General features: G+C 37.8%; 1 protein-coding gene across 1 annotated transcript in view; it reads left to right on the top strand.

Annotated features, from left to right (window-relative positions):
* Nucleotides 1-17,076, top strand: part of LOC143276441 (poly(rC)-binding protein 2-like) — a 183,144-nt gene that overhangs the window by 143,617 nt on the left and 22,451 nt on the right. The window contains exons 10-11 of the mRNA XM_076580933.1: nt 2,134-2,281; nt 3,523-3,642. Coding sequence (XP_076437048.1) covers nt 2,134-2,281; nt 3,523-3,642 — 268 coding nt within the window. The remainder of the gene's footprint in view (nt 1-2,133; nt 2,282-3,522; nt 3,643-17,076) is intronic.

Here is a 17,076-nt window from a genome sequence, read left to right as displayed (position 1 = left end):
AATGTATCTGAATGCCAGCCTATGAACTATTTCAGTATTTGTGTGTGTATGTGTGTCACTGTGTGTGTGTGTGTGTGTGTGTGTGTGTCACTGTGTGCATATAACACATGTTTTACAAACAAAAAAAAGAGTGTATAGCAGTGTGTTGCATTGGGTAACCTCCTTGCCTTTTTTTCCTCTCTGTCTGTTGGTGAATGTATCTGAATGCCACCCTATGAACAATTTGTGTGTGTATGTGTGTCACTGTGTGTGTGTGTATGTGTTACTGTGTGTATATAACACATGTTTTACACAAAAAAAAAGAGTGTATAGCAGTGTGTTGCATTGGGTAACCTCCTTGCCTTTTTTTCTCTCTGTCTGTTGGTGAATGTATCTGAATGCCAGCCTATGAACTATTTGTGTGTGTATGTGTGTCACTGTGTGTGTGTGTGTGTGTGTGTGTGTGTGTGTGTGTCACTGTGTGTATATAACACATGTTTTACAACAACAACAAAAAGGAGTGTATAGCAGTGTGTTGCATTGGGTAACCTCCTTGCCTTTTTTTCCTCTCTGTCTGTTGGTGAATGTATCTGAATGCCACCCTATGAACAATTTGTGTGTGTATGTGTGTCACTGTGTGTGTGTGTGTGTGTCACTGTGTGTATATAACACATGTTTTACAACAACAACAAAAAGGAGTGTATAGCAGTGTGTTGCATTGGGTAACCTCCTTGCCTTTTTTTCTCTCTGTCTGTTGGTAAATGTATCTGAATGCCAGCCTATGAACTATTTGTGTGTGTATGTGTGTCACTGTGTGTGTGTGTGTGTGTCACAGCAAAGACTTTAGCCCTCCGTAGGGCTAAAGTCTGTGTCACAGTGTGTATATAACACATGTTTTACAAACAAACAAAAAAGAGTGTATAGCAGTGTGTTGCATTTGGTGACCCCCTTGCCCCACCCTTTTTTTTTAATATCTATTTTTTTTATTCATTTTTTTTTCTCTGTGTGTCTGTCGGTGTCTAGGCTTTCTCCCTACATCAGTGTCCAGCATGCCTTGGAAGGAGGACATGCCAGGTGTGTGCAGAACCCCCTTCTCCTTTTTTTTTTTTTATTTTTTTTATTTTTATTTTTTATAAAGTCTTATTAATGAATTGTGTACTTATGTATGTATGGTTGGTTGGTTGGTTGGTTTGTGTGTGTTGTGTATGTGTGTGTGTTTGTTTTGTGTGTGTGTGTGGGTGGATGTGTGTGTTTGTGTGTGTGTCTATGTGTATATGTGTGGCTGTGTGTGTGTGTGTGTGTATTTTCCCAGCACCATTTTCTTGCTCACCTTGTTTGATGTGTTGTTGTGGGTTGTTGTTTTTTTTTTTAACTAAGTGTTAACAGGTTGTTATTGTTGTTGTTTGTTGTTGTTTTTTTTGGGGGGGTGTTTTGTTTTGTGTGTGTGTGTGTGTGTGGTATATTCTTGGATGGCTGTGTGGTGTGTGTGTGTGTGTGTGTGTATTTGTGTTCCATACTTATTTACCCTGGCTTGGTGTATGTTTTGTATGGATGTCTAGGGGTAGTATACAACAATAAAAAGAGAAGTAGCTCCCTGCATCGGGGATATTATACACCTTCAGGTGATAATGTTCTGTGTTATGCTTTATACTGTAATCATGCAGTAGATGTCCCATATAGGAATATAGAATTTTTTTTTTTTAAAGCTGAGGTTATTTACATGAAAACCAGAACAAAACGACGCAGGCTGTGAAGTTAGCAACTAGCCATCAATCACGTTTGACATTGTACTGTTGCAACAGACCAACAAGGTGGAGAGAAGCGCTTAGAGCTTGGTCTGTGACCGAGGATAGCCACTGTATAAGTATCCATATCAACAAATGGCCCCGTGTTTGTAAAGCGCTTAGAGCTTGGTCTCTGACCGAGGATAGCCGCTGTATAAGTATCCATATCATTCAATGACCCCGTGTTTGTAAAGCGCTTAGAGCTTGGTCTCTGACCGAGGATAGGCAGCTGTATAAGTATCCATATCAACAAATGACCCCGTGTTTGTGTTTGTAAAGCGCTTAGAGCTTGGTCTCCAGCCAAAGATAGGCAGCTGTGTAAGGATCCATACCCATCAGTCGTTATCGTCATTGTTCTGGCTTCCCCCAGGGATGACCCACATTCAGTACCCACGCCACTCCAACCCGACCCAGGTGCCGCCGCTGCCGGCCGGACAGGCCACGCACGAGATGGCCATCCCCAACGATCTGATTGGCTGCATCATCGGGCGAGGGGGGCAGAAGATCAACGAGATCAGGTCAGTTTGTTTCTGTGGGGGTACTCCTCCTCCTCCTCCTCCTCCTCCTCCTCCTGCTTCTTCTTCTTCTTCTTCTTCTTCTTCATTCGTGGGCTGCAACTCCCACGTTCACTCGTATGTACACGAGTGGGCTTTTACGTGTATGACCATTTTTACCCCGCCATGTAGGCAGCCATACTCCGTTTTTGAGGATGTGCATGCTCTGGGTATGTATGTTCTTGTTTCCATAACCCACCGAACGCTGACATTGATTGCAGGATCTTTTAACGTTGCGGTATTCGATCTTCTGCTTGCGTGTATTCACGCGGAGGGGGTTCAGGCACAAAGCAGGTCTGTACATATGTTGACCTGGGAGATGGGGAAAAATCTCCGCCCTTTACCCACCAGGTGATAGGGATCAGACTCAGGAAAGCCGAGGCGGGAATCCAGGTGCCAGTTGCATTGCTTGGTTCTAACTTTTTGACAGTCACACGTGACTAAATGCCTACGTTGACCGAACTACGCCATTGGCCAGTTAGTAGCGGGTTACGACCATACTGGGCTCTTCCGTCCGAGCAATGCAACTGGCTCCAGCGCTCTAATAACTAACCATTTGACCACTGCACCGGTCAACTTATCGAAATAAGCCGCTTCACAATACAGAATGTCTTTTTTCATTGCTTGCCCTTTGTATATGTAAAGCTTCAGAATATCTTTCCTCCGCTTCCCCACCCTTGTAGATATAGATATATATATATATATGAAATTTCGCCAGCCTTGGTTGTATTTCTTACACACACACACACACACACACACACACACACACACACAGATATATATATATATAGAGAGAGAGAGAGATACACGAAATACAGCCAAGGCTGGGAAATATGTTCACGAGTGTTTCTTTTCTCTCAAAAATGCTCATGTTTATGTTTTATTATGTCTTATAAACCTTCAGGTTTTATGACAATAAGATGTTCTGTTCTTCTCTATTCTATTCTGTTCTATTCTTATATATGAGCCGCCAAAAACGTCTTTCATCACCACGTGTGTCCCACTCCACAGATAAGTGTCGGGAGACAGCATCAAGATTCCAGATAAAATACTGTTTGATCCAATATGCTCATGTTTCTTATAAACCTTAAGGTTTTGATGACAGACAACAATAAGATAGTCTATTCTATTCTGTTCTGTATACAAGCCGTCAGAACGTCTTTTATCACCACCGTGTGTGTGTGTGTGTGTGTCCTCCTCTGCAGACAAGTGTCGGGGGCCAACATCAAGATCTCCAACGCGGAGGACGGTTCTGCCGATCGCAAGGTGACCATCACGGGCACACCAGAGACGATCGGCCTGGCTCAGTATCTGATCAGCACCAGGTTAGTCCAGCAGTCCTGCTACCCCCCCTACCCCATGATGGCGCATAGATGAACAACCCCCACACCCACCCACCCACCCCCCACAATCCTAGACACGAACCCAGGTTATCCCCCCCACCCCCTCTCCACCTACCCCTGCACCCCATATAAGGTGAGAGGAGAATACAGGGTTTGAAAGTCTTACACTGGACAAAAAAAGATATGGATGGATGGATGGACAGACAGCTAGAAGGTTAGATCGAACGAACGAAGTTCCCGTCAATGTCGTTGTGTCCAAGTGTTCAGGGCTTTCCTCCCCTCCGTGTGTTGGGGGTTGGTTGGTTTTGGGGTAGGATGGTTCCTTTTTTTTTTTTTTTTTTTTTTTTTTGGTAAGACTTCCCACCAAGTAACAGGTTAGTTTCCTTCTTTTTTTTGCTTGCCACAGTTTCTGAGCGACATGTTTTTGTTTTTTATATATTCGGTCATATCCATCGACTATGACCATCATCAGAACAGCATGGGAGGCAACAACTGCTGTCCTGACTGACTGACTATTTAGGGGGTTAGAGTTTGATTATTGTGGAGAGTGTCTTGCCTCAAGTTACATCCCCACTCTCTCTCTCTCTCTCTCTCTCGGCCAAGAGGGTTTTTACACATGGGGAAAATGATAGAGAGAGAGAGAAAATGGTTGGAAAAGGGAGGTAAAAAAAAAAAAGGGGGGGGGATTTTTTTTTCTTTTTTTTTTTTTAGATATGGAAGGAGGAAGGAGGGAAAGTAATCAGCCGAGAGAAAATGTCTTTTGAAATGTTTTCCATCCTCAGCAAAAGCATTGTGTGGGATGGATCTGTCTTGGTGTGTAACTTGTGAGCCTCACACACACACACACACACACACACACACACACACACACACACACACACACACACACACACACACACACACACACACACACACACACACACACACACAAAGTTTGACATAAGATGCCAACAGAATTTTGCTATGGCGACAAAGAAAACTATGCCTGAATCTGGCACTGACGGACAAGTTGCGCAAAACAAAAATCTGTCTACTGATCAAGATAATTTCAAGACCTTCCTAAATAAGTTGTTGGCATCGTCTTCACCGGTGTCCCAATGACATCATCAGAAGTCAAGGGATAGAGGAACAGGTAGCAGCAAGTAAAGGATTTTCCCAACATTAACAAACGATCATCTGCAGGTAAAGAACTGACCCATCAGAAACTAAACGATCACCTGCAGGTAAAGAACTTAGCCAACATTAACAAACGATCACCTGCATGTAAAGAACTTACCCAACAGAAACTAAACGATCACCTTCAGGTAAAGAAGTCACCCAACAGAAACTAACAATCCTGTCCGCTGAAACTCTGGCAAGCAAAGATTTGAAACTGCCTGTATAAACGCTTTTTTTTCTTTTTTTTTATTGTTGCCTTTTTTTTCATTATTATAATGGCTCAGTAACTGGCTGGCTGCTCTGAGGGGGGTGAAAAGACATGTGGATGTATTGATGTTGTGGAAAGAGATGTGTGTATGTATGTCTTCGTCGTCGTCGTCGTCGTCGGAAAGTTGACGTGGAGTGAGGGATTCGTGAACAAAGCTCCTCCACCATCCACCCCACCTTCACAGACAGTTGGGCCTGTCGACGTTGTTCCCCCACTCCCCACTACCAGTTCAGTGAAACAGCAGACCTGTGAAACTGGAACCACCGGAGCCTGCAGCTAGTGCCAGACGATGCCAGCCAGTGTCATTGACCGGGGACGGGGTCCTGCTTCCGTCTCTGTTCAACATCTTGACCCATGAATGTCCAGGTCATGAGTGACTGACCGTTTGGCTTTTTACGTGTCTACTTCAGAGCGTTAACTGTCTACTTCAGAGAGTTAACTGTCTACTTCAGAGCGTTAACGCTCACTTTGATCATCCATGTTTTCTGAGACTTCAGAATGTTGTGTGAAGTCTTTTTTTAATTTTTAATTATTATTATTATCAAAGGAGACAGGAGGCGGTTTAGAGGGTATTATTAAAGGAGAAAATGAAAATGTTTTGGTGAAGAAATAAGAAGTGATGATCGTTAGAAATGTGATAGAAACATGAAAGAGAAGGGGAATCTGATTTCAAAATATTATTGGGAAGAAAGGCTTAAGATGTCAAAGCTTGTCTTGATCGTAATCAGATGATTTAAAGAAGATGATGTTGATGAAAAGCTAGAAAGGTTTAAGATGTCAAAGCTTGTCTTGATCGTAATCAGATGATTTAAAAGATGATGTTGATGAAAAGCTAGAAAGACTTAAGATGTCAAAGCTTGTCTTGATTGTAATCGGATTATTTAAAAGAAGATGATGTTGATGAAAAGCTAGAAAGGCTGAAGATGTCAAAGCTTGTCTTGATCGTAATCAGATTATTTAAAAGAAGATGATGTTGATGAAAAGCTAGAAAGGCTTAAGATGTCAAAGCTTGTCTTGATCGTAATCGGATTATTTAAAAGAAGATGATGTTGATGAAAAGCTAGAAAGGCTTAAGATGTCAAAGCTTGTCTTGATCGTAATCAGATGATTTAAAAGAAGATGATGTTGATGAAAAGCTAGAAAGGCTTAAGATGTCAAAGCTTGTCTTGATCGTAATCAGATGATTTAAAAGAAGATGATGTTGATGAAAAGCTAGAAAGGCTTAAGATGTCAAAGCTTGTCTTGATCGTAATCAGATTATTTAAAAGAAGATGATGTTGATGAAAAGCTAGTACATCTTGAAGACCAGAACAAGATCTTAAAAAAAAAAAAAAAGCATCAGACATACCTCACACAATCAATCCAAAGAAAATTAAAAAAAATAAATGTTTGAAGGAGGGGGGAAGTTGAAAGTGGGCTTTTAAAGGAATATAGTTGTACAACCTGTGAGAAGATGGATGTTGACAGAAAAAAAATTTCATGTGCTGTTGGCACAGAGTGCAGATTTTGTTTTGGTCAGTTTGAGAAGAGCTCAAACCTTTCAGCAAGATGAGTACAGTTAGCGTATTTGGTCTGGTTTGGGTCTTCAGATCCAAGTCATGACGTTTCTGGGACATATATGTGATTTGCTTCCTGTCTTTTTACTGTTAAACATGCCTGGTGTATTTATATTTAAAAAAAAATTAAAAAGTATTAAAAAAAAAAAAAGGAATAAGTTGATGCCTCTGTCATAATCATGTCTGAACTTTTCGTATGAAATATAATACCATGAGATTTTTTTTTTTTAAATAAATCATGCAGAAAGAAACGCGCCCATGTTCATTTTATTTATGTGGGTTTTTTTTTTTTCACTCAGATGCAAGGATTTGAAAACGCAGAAAAAGAAATTATTGATTGATTTTTTTTTTTCTGAATCGATGCAGCTACATTTTAGTCAGCTTAGTGCAGTGTCCTAGTTGTTATCATGCGCTTTTTTTTTCTATTTTCATGCTTATGATTCAGAACTAATGAGCATTCTGCATGAAGTATAGATGATGTTTTTTTCTTCTACACAGTGTGAAAGAATTGAACGGGAATTGATGCCATGATGAGAATCTCTGTCATTACAGGGGAAAAAAAGATTTCGTGGATGCATAAATAATTTTTCGAAATAATATTTAAACATGACTCTTTTTTTTTCTCTTTAAAAAAAACAACACTGACATGGTTTACACTGAAGCAGCTGGGTGTTTTCAGATAATTATGCACAGTTCCTGTTTTATTCTTTCTGATTATATAAGTTAATGTCGTTCTATATACATATATACCAAGGCGGTTGTGACAAACTCTCATGTAATGTTCTGAATCAGTGTGTGTGTGTGTGTGTGTGTGTGTGTGTTCTGAATATCGATTGAGTCTCTCTTGACATGCATTTACTTAAATGGGTACTTTGAACAGAGAATATTTTCTTCTTGTTTCTTTTCTTGTTTGAGCAAAAGCATTGCCCTTTTTTTTTTATACTGTGACTGTTTTAGCAAAGCATTGCCGTTTTTATACTGCGACTGTTAAACCTATTATGATGATTATGATTATTGTTGTGGAAAAAAGGGGGTCTTTGGCAATTTCTTGGATATATATATGTATATGTATATATATATATATAGATATATATATATATATATATATATATATAATATATATATATATAGATATATATATATATATAATAATATATATATATATAGATATATATATATTGCCATGCACTGTATTAAAACCACACGGTATGTGTGTGTGATTGTGGTTCTCTACTGGGGGGCTATGTGTTCTGTGTTGTTTCTAAGCTGTGGAAAAGTCGTGTTTCGTGTTTGTTGTAAGTCATCAAAAGGGTCCGTGGGGGTTAACACAGAGATTCGGCTTGGTGTGCAGAAAATGTTACCATCCCTGACAAAATGAGTCAAAAGTCGTCTTGTGTATGGTTGCTTTTGATTAAGAGAATGTTGGTGTCAGAGATGGATTTTTTCTTTATAGAATTTTAGATAATGTCGAGTCGGAGAATGGAATTTTTTAATGAGATCTTGACAGTTGATTTATTATTGATGTAGTATCGTCCGAAAATCGTCAGAGTTTTGTTACTCGATGAAAACTAGAGATTCTGATGTAAAGCTAGTTTGTTTCTTATTCTTGGGAAAAAAATGTTTTGAAAAATATCTTATGAAGACATCTTTAAAAAAAAAAAAAAAAACCTTTCTCCAACAAAATTTTCTTTAAAAAGAAATATTCAAGTGTACCCTTTTTTTTCTGCAGATTGCAGTTTTGGCCCACTGTGCACATATTTGATGGTAGATTTCTTAATAATCGGAATTAGACAGTGAAAAGTTGTTGGATAGTTTTTCTAAAAGAATTTGAAACAACAACAACAATAAGAAGAAGAAAAAATAATAATAATGATAATAATATAAGAATGGAAATGTGACTTTGGGACTCTTTCCTTGGTGGACGGTCACCATAGTGATATTGGATGACGGAACTTGAATTTAAACTTGGGTGGTTGTTTTTTGGTGGGGGGGGGGGGGGGGAGAAAAACATCCAGAAGTATCCTCCCTTCGAAGATGGAAAGCGTTGACTAGGTTTTCTGGATGTGCGAAGTCTTTGAGGGATGGGAATTCGATGATGGCTGCTTTTTTTTTGCTTTTTTTTTTTTTTTTTTGCTTTTTTTTTTAACCACACCGGACGATGATTGCAAAGGTCATGGCTGTGCACTGACGTCCATCATCAATCATTATGTCAGCACTTCTGATTCGGCTCGGATGTTTTGGGCCTGTCATTTGTTGTTTGTTTGTTTGTTATTAAACTGCCCTAAAAAATGTGAATTTGATCATGGGAGTAATAATAATGCTGTCTGGCTTGTGTATATTTGTTCTGAGAAAGAAAAAAAAACGTGTTGAGTGCAGCCCTTAAAAAAAAACACACCCTGTTGTGTGTGGTTGGGTCGGATGGGCAAAAAAAAAAAAGCAACATGATTTTGATTTGACGTATCGAGTATTACTGAGTGGTTTGCTGTGACGATTATGTACCCTCATGAGTTTTTGTTCCTATCTAGCCCGTTAGCTTTGCATGCTTTTGATGTTTGCCCAAGGAATGTGTCGTTGTAGTAGTTCTCAATCCAGCACCGTTTATAGTTCATTGGATTTTTTTTTTTGATTTTTTTTTTTTACAAAAGTTTACAGTCGTGTAGTTGAGAACTTTCCCTGGCTGTTTCCATGAATGTGCGAACCTAGTTGTGGAACTTTTAATTTTGATCCCAAATCTTTTTTCGTTTCTTTTTTTTTTCCAAAAAAACAACCACCAAAAGCCTCGATCCCCATAAAAACCTGTAGATGTCTGAGGGTAAGAATCCAATGACCGGGTCCTTGCTGCTTGCAACACGAATGGATATCGATGTATTCCAACCCACCTTGTGATTATAAAATGCCCACACCATGCAGAAAAGCCAACAAAACAAAAAACAAAAAAAAACCGTCTTCCAGTGCGATTGAAAAGAACTTGCCTGGTGACTGACAGTATTGTGGGCTCCTCCCCCATCCTCCTCCTCACCACTCCCCACCCCACCCCACCCCTGTAGTCGGTTCTGAAAATATGTTAGTGGGTAATCCTGTGTTTTAGAGCGTTGCCCTCCAAAATGGCCGACCCGTGAAAACCACCTGCCTCTGCAGTCTCACCTCGTGGTCTTGGTAAAGAATGCCTCCCTGCCAGAATTCAGCACAGGGAGGGGAAAAAAAAAAAGAAGGTTTTTGAAAAGCATTTTGAAGAAAATTGTTAAAAACTCATGGGATCAAGTTATTTTGTACATAGCCAGTATGAGCAGGAACAGATAATATAATATATTCTTATTGAAATGATAATGAATGGTGTATTGTGATGGTAATTTTTTGTACTGGAAGCTGATTGCCGTGTTCAGTGATTGATCAGTATATATATATATATATATATATATATATATATATATATATATATATATATATATATATATATATATAATCTCTTACACATTTCTCATCACTGTGACATCAGTTTGAAGTGTTGCTTTGTGTGGTATTTTCCGTTTGGTTTCTGTTTTTTCTGCTCAATTTTTTTCCCTTTTTTTTCTTTTTACATACGCAACAACAAAAAAAGAGAGAAACCAAAACTGCATGTGAATTATTTTTGTGATGGATGAAGGGTGCAATCCACACATTATTTATACTGTTTGATATTGCACACAAATATGGCGCTTTATTTTGAAAACTGTATTGTTATATAATCAAGGAATGCAGTGTTGATCTTGTTTTGTTGCTGGGTTTGTTTGTTTGTTTTTTTTAACTGGTTTGATGGTTTTGTATCTAGCAATATTTGAAATTGAGAGTGAGAGAGAAAAAAAAAAAGAATGTGGGTTTTGTTGTGTGTTTGAGTGTGTGTGGGTTTTGTTTTGTTTTTGTTGTTTTGTATGTGTCTGTGTATGAAACAGTAGTTGCTGGGTTTTTGTTTTTTTTTATTGTTTGTGTATGAAAGAAGCCATGAATGTGAATCATATTGTCATTTGGTGTGTGAATTCATATACAGCAGGGCAGTGGTCTTTTTGTTTTGTTGTTGTTGTTGTTTTACTGTATTTATTTTTTAAATACATATGTTGCTGTTAAATGTGTTGTATAAAATGTTGTGAGGGGGGAAAAGAAAGAATTTTCAATTTTTAAATGTTTTCTCCCAAAAGAACCTTCCCAGGTTCAGTATATATATGTGTGTGTGTGTGTGTGTATATATATATATATATATGTGTGTGTGTGTGTGTGTGTGTGTGTGTGTATATATATATATATATATATATATATCACAAGCATTAATCATCGCTTAACTCATGTTTCATAAGTTGTTGTGGGTTCACCAGGAAAAAAAAAAGATTTCTCACCATATATGTTAACGGTATTCAGTCTCTGTTGTGTTGTTGTGTTCCAAAGCAAGTGTGTTGTTTGTTTGTTGTCAAGGTGAATTGTGTCCGAGTTGTTGTATGGAATGATTAATTGATTTGTATAGAAAGTCATGGTACATAAGTATATGTATTATCGTTGAATAAGGGAGAAGAGATTTGAAAGTTGGTACAATATGTCTGTCCATGTACTAATGACATGCTCTGTTTTTCTCTCTGTTTTCTAGCTTACCCACAGTTGTCTTTTATAGATAAGTCACTTTTTTGTGGGTTTTTTGGCATGCACTTTTTTTTTTTTTTTTGGCATGGTTGTAATTTGGAACTTTTGAGTGTGCTCAAATTTCACCTCAATAAGAAAAGAAAAGACGTGAATAATAATAATAATAATGATAATGATGATAATAATAATAATAATAAAATGACGAATGAAGAGACAAAGTGTGGTAACCCCCCACACTCCCCTCCCACCCCCAAAAAAGTCATTTTCACACCCACCCACCCACCCACCCCCCCTTCTTCTTACCACTGCGGCGACAATGTTCTTGCTTTCTGTGTAAACCGTAATTACTGATCACAATGGTTGTAATTTCACCATGTCATCTTCCTCTTTTTTTCTTTTTTTTTCTGGCCTATATTTTAACACAATGGCTGTTCACTGTTCGAAAACCACTTCACATGATTAGCGTGTACACCTCCACTACTTGGATAGCGTGATTTAACACACCCATGTTATCAGCACTGCTTTCAGTATATTTAACACCATTTACCGTAATCCTGATCTCTTACCACTTTTCTTTTTTTTTTTTATCAAACTACTGCTTTTACAGTAATGAGAATGGACTCTTTCGTTGTTATCGTGGTTTAAATCATGAGTTTGTAATCTCAGTCTGTTAGTAAGCTTTGCTGCCAAGATAATTTTGTTGTTCAGCTTGATAGACATTTTTCAATTGAGTGACATGTTCTTAAGCACACACATGTTAGTGATGAAGTTATGACTTGATAAAACAGTGTAGTTTTCACATTGTTTTGGAAGTAGTCAAGCGTAAGAATTTTTTTTTTTTTTTTTTTTTTTTTTTTTTTTCATGTTTGCCTTTATCAGTGTTAAAGATTCAGAAAATGTGACTCTTTCAGTCTGTCTCTTTTTTCTCTCTTTCTTTCTCTGTCTGTCTGTCTCTCTCTCTCTCTCTCTCTCTCTCTCTCTCTCTCTCTGTCTGTCTGTCTGTCCTATTACTCTCTATCTATCTTCAATTTTCTATTCATTTAAAAAAAGATAGTGTTTCATTGTTTTTAGTACGATTTTACTTCAGAACTGTGTGTTTGGATTATCCATCGATTTACTCAAGTTTTAAAAAAGATAAATGCAATTTGGTTTTCAGATTAACATATTTATATTTAAAGAAAAAAAAAGACCATTTAAGCTCTTTCAAATGCATGACATTGCTAAGAGAGAATATATTCACGTGTATATCATCAAAGCAGTCTGTTTTGTGTTAAAAGTTGATTTGTTGAGATGATCAGTATAGGATTAGTGATGTGAATTTGTTGCTGTTTTTTGTGTTAACATTGATTTATTGAGATGATCAGCGTAAGAATAGTGGTATGAATCTGTTTCTTTGTGTTAAAGTCGATTCATTTATTAAGATGATCAACATAAGTAGTGCTGTGTCTCTCTTAGGAATGATTTTGATTTTTGAAATTTACTGATGTTAAGTAAAATGCAGAACTTTTGATGTGTATGTTGATTCAGAATTCAGTGTTCACCCTCCTCTTTCCCTCCCCCTCCTCCTTCTCCTCCTCTTCCTCCTGCTCTGTATACCCCCAACCCTCCTTCCCCCAGTCCTTCCTGCTATGTACCCGCCGCAATACTTGCATTTCTCATGGCAGTTGAAACAACGTCAAGTTCATCTAATGAAACGATTCAAAGATAAAGATTTTTTTTTTTTTAATGGAAAGATTTTTTTTTTTTTTTTAATGCACACCTGTCTCTCAACGACCTCATGCCAAGTTCTTGTCCGTATGAGATAATACTCTTCCTCCCCACCCCCCACACCCCCACTCCCATTCACCCATCCCTCTAAAAAAAAATTCAAAAAAAAAAATTTTTTTTAAGCTCTCCAGTTTTTATGGAGCTTGCAACATGATCCGTTCATCTTATACCTAAATATTTCTTTGTATTCTTCTTCTTCTTCCTCTTCTTCTTCTTCTTCTTCTTCCTCTTCCTCTTCTTCTTCTTCTTCTTCTTCCTGTACCACAATACGGTCCTTTTGATTTTCAAAGCGAATACTTTGATTTTTATTTCTTCTTTTTTCTTCTTTTTTTTTTTAAATTTTATCAAAGGCAATGCTCTTCCTGAGAAAAGGTTTGGACATGCTCACTGCTGCGTTGCCTACATATTTTGTCCCCCTCCCCATTCCCATTAATTTCGTTGTAATGATAAAGACTTTTGACCATCACAAATCATTGTTGTCAAAGATTTCATGGGACAGAGTGTTCGGTTCTGTATCCATTATGTCGCCTGTTGGACGGTGTGCAGATTAAAACAGAGTAAACTATCGAAAAGCAGCCAATGTCTGACATGAAAAAAAACTTCTTGAGCAATGCAAGTAAAACAGTGGTGCTAGACATGTGTGAATGTATTTGTTTACAAGTTGGAATTCTTCATGCGTGTGTGTGTGAGAGAGCGTGTGCACGCGCTCGTCTGTGTGTATGTGTGTGTGTGTGTGCATGTGTGTGTTATGCTGAGCATCAATGATAATATTTTCTTCAGAACCAAGTAATTGACGGAACACAACTTGAAACTCAAAAGATACCCATTTATTTTACAAAAAGTCAGAAATGAAAAAAGAGAGAGAGAGAGGCATTGTAATCCAATCATTTTCGTGATGATTGCAGTGATTGTTTCAATGTTCTGTGTCATGTTTAGAAAGCTAAATGCATGCACAGAGTAAAAAGAAATTTGAATGCAATGATTTGGGGCAAGAAGGCGGGGGGAGGGAAAAAAAAGACTAGATCTACCAAAGCTGTCTTCAAGCGGGTGTTAACTTGGAAAGATGCCATCTTACGTTAAAGGGAAGTAAGGCTAATAAACGAATGCAGATCCTACAAGAGTTATCAGTGATGCTTGGAAATGAAATGTCACCGTGTCAGAAAAGAATGGGGGAGAAATGGCGGTTTGGAGTGTGAAGGGAGGAGGAAAGGAAAGGGGGGGGGGGGGACAGAAGTCTTGTTGAAATGTTGTGCTTGTTCAGTCTCTTATGGAGACTTTCCTAATTTTTCTACAAGTGTCAGAGGTTAGAACAAAGAGATACTATGGTTTCTAGCATGTTAATTATGTTGTTAATACCTGTGACACAGTCATAATTATGGTCTCCTCCTCCTGACTTTAACCATGGGACCTAGTTGAACAGAAGCCATTTATGGAAGTATCATAGGCCACTGCATGTTTATGAACTCAAAAAGTGTATTTATTTATTTATTTATTTATTTAGTTACCAATATATAGATCTGAACATATATGTATAAAGCGCAGAAGAAAGAAAAAGAAAACACCTCATTCTTTATTCAGGTTTCGATGTTGTTTTGTAGTTCACTATATCTGTACCCAGTTGAAAACCTGGGAATGGGCATTTCTTTCTTTCTGCCTTTTTTTCTTTCTTTTTTTTTTTTTTTTTTTTTTTCTTCTTTTTTTCCAAATAGGCAGTAAGTTAATTCATGTGATGATAACACTGTTTTGTATGACTGGGTGTTTATTCAGGACTTTGAGACTGTGATGTGTGTGATTAGAGCACTGGATAGCATATACATGTACATATACATGTGTGTGTGTATATATATATATATATATATATATATATATTTATATATATACGTGTATATCATTGTTGGATCATTGTTGGTATCCTTCAGTGTGAATTGCTTCAGAGTGGTTTTAAAACAAGATTTGTTCGTTATATTATTTATATATTTTTGTACGCTTGTTGATATATATATATATATAATATCTCTCTCTCACTTGCGTGCTTTTAGGACACAGATTCGTTTGTCATGTCATTTTTTTTTTTTTTTTTTCTTTTCCTCACATGTGTGGTTTTGACACAGATTCGTTGTTATCTATATATTTTTGTAAGCTGGTTGATTTATTATGTTTTTTCTCACTTGTGTATGAAACACTTGTGGCAACAAACAACATCGTACAGACTTCAAAGAGCATGATCATGGGTGTTTTGACATGTATGTGTAGTGATGTCATGTCACTGAGTTTTATTGTGTGTATTTTCTATGTGCCCATTCTGAAAACAAACGTGTTGATGATGATCAATGGTTTATGGTGGTTCACTTGTTACTTTACATGTTGTTGTTGTTGTTGTTTTTCGTTGTTTATTATCATGTTTTGGCACATTTTTCACATGCATTGTGCTTGGTGAATGAAGTTAATCACTTGCTATAGGAATGGAAAAGAAAAAAAAAGAATATATATATATAGAGAATTAGCAGCAGCCAGTCAGAGCCAGTATAAACGGGCAATGTTGGGAAAACGGTTCTGTGCGAGGGGGGCGTGTATGTGTATGTGTATGCCCCACCTAAATAAATAAAACCCTTGGGGGATCTCCCATTTCGTGACCACCAGAAAGATCCCACTCACAATCCCCAGAAGGGGGGGGGGGGGGGTCCTTTATAAATCCCTGTATTTGTCCTGTCATGTCGCCCCCCCCCCTCCCTCCCACCTCCACTCCCTCCACTAAAAAAGAAAAAAAAAAAAAAGCCTCTAAAGAACAAGGGTCCCGTGTTGTAATCCTAGAAGGGTCTCCCATACATACACAGCCTAGAAGGGTCCCATGGAACCCCTTCCGGTGTGGTCTCCCCTACTCAACGTCCACAGGGGTCCTGCTTTTAATTAAGGGTCCCCCCCCCCCCACCACCACCACCACCCTCACTTGAAGTCCTCAGAGAATGATCCCCTCCACGACTTGAAGGGGAGGTGTTTGGGAAGGATTCCCAGCATGACCTGGGACTGGAATGGATTGTGTTTTTTGTTGCTCTGGTTATGTGCAGCATAACTATTGTGGTCTATTGTCGGGGCTACAGAAGTGCAAAAAAAAAACAAAAAAAAGTTTTGTTGTTACTGTCAGTTACGTCGTTGATGTGGGTGTCTTTTGTCGTATTCTCACTCATGGTTTACTTTGATGGCCCTCTCTGATGGTTCAGAGAAATGGGGTTGGTTTGTTGTGAATGGTTTGAGAATAAAGCTTGTCATTGGATGTGGAAGATACATGACGCGATGCGAATGTCGTGCTTATGGATGCACGTATGCGTGAGAGAGGAGAAGGAGATATGTGTGTGTGTGTGTGTGTGTGTTGTTGTTGTTGTTGTTGTTGATTATTATTTCTCGGAAAGATGTTGTCCTTAAGTGTAAAGCTAATGAAAATAACACACAGTCATTGATGGGTTCTGTTAACAGTGTGTCGATTTCATGAATTATAGTCATGTCGACAAGCTCTGGATTATCGTTTTAGGATAGCGTCATGTCTTGTGAGATTATTTGGCAAAGTATAATTTTGTGAATAATGTGAAAGCGCAAAAGAAAACATGAAATCGAATCATGGAAATTCTTTTTTTGTCATTCTGTATGATATTCATGTAAGAGGGAAGGAAAAAAAAACCTGGATAATCTGTATGGCATATTTGTTTCGTCAAAAGTGTTACAACTTCTTTTGTGTCCTTTCCTGAATGAAAAGCTGGTTAGCTTTCTTTGCGAGGGAAGGATTCAAGGAGGAAAGAAGAAGTTTGCATTTAAAAAAAAAAAAAAAGGGAGCTCTACAGATTCTGCAGAAACTTTTTTTCTTTCATTTTTTTTTCCAAATCCTAAGGAAGCTATATGAAAACGAGGAATAATGGTTTCAAAACTTGATAGCAATTTGAAAATGAAATGAAACATGATGGTTTTTGTCTTTATAACAACATCAAAATAAAATAAAACATGATTATTCTTGTCTTTATAACATCAAAATGAAATAAAACATGATGATTCTTGTCTTTATAACAACATCAA

This window comes from Babylonia areolata, chromosome 32, assembly GCF_041734735.1.
Source record: "Babylonia areolata isolate BAREFJ2019XMU chromosome 32, ASM4173473v1, whole genome shotgun sequence".
Taxonomy (NCBI): domain Eukaryota; kingdom Metazoa; phylum Mollusca; class Gastropoda; order Neogastropoda; family Buccinidae; genus Babylonia; species Babylonia areolata.
Note: the sequence above shows the minus strand (reverse complement) of the source record. Positions and strands in the feature narration are given on the sequence as shown.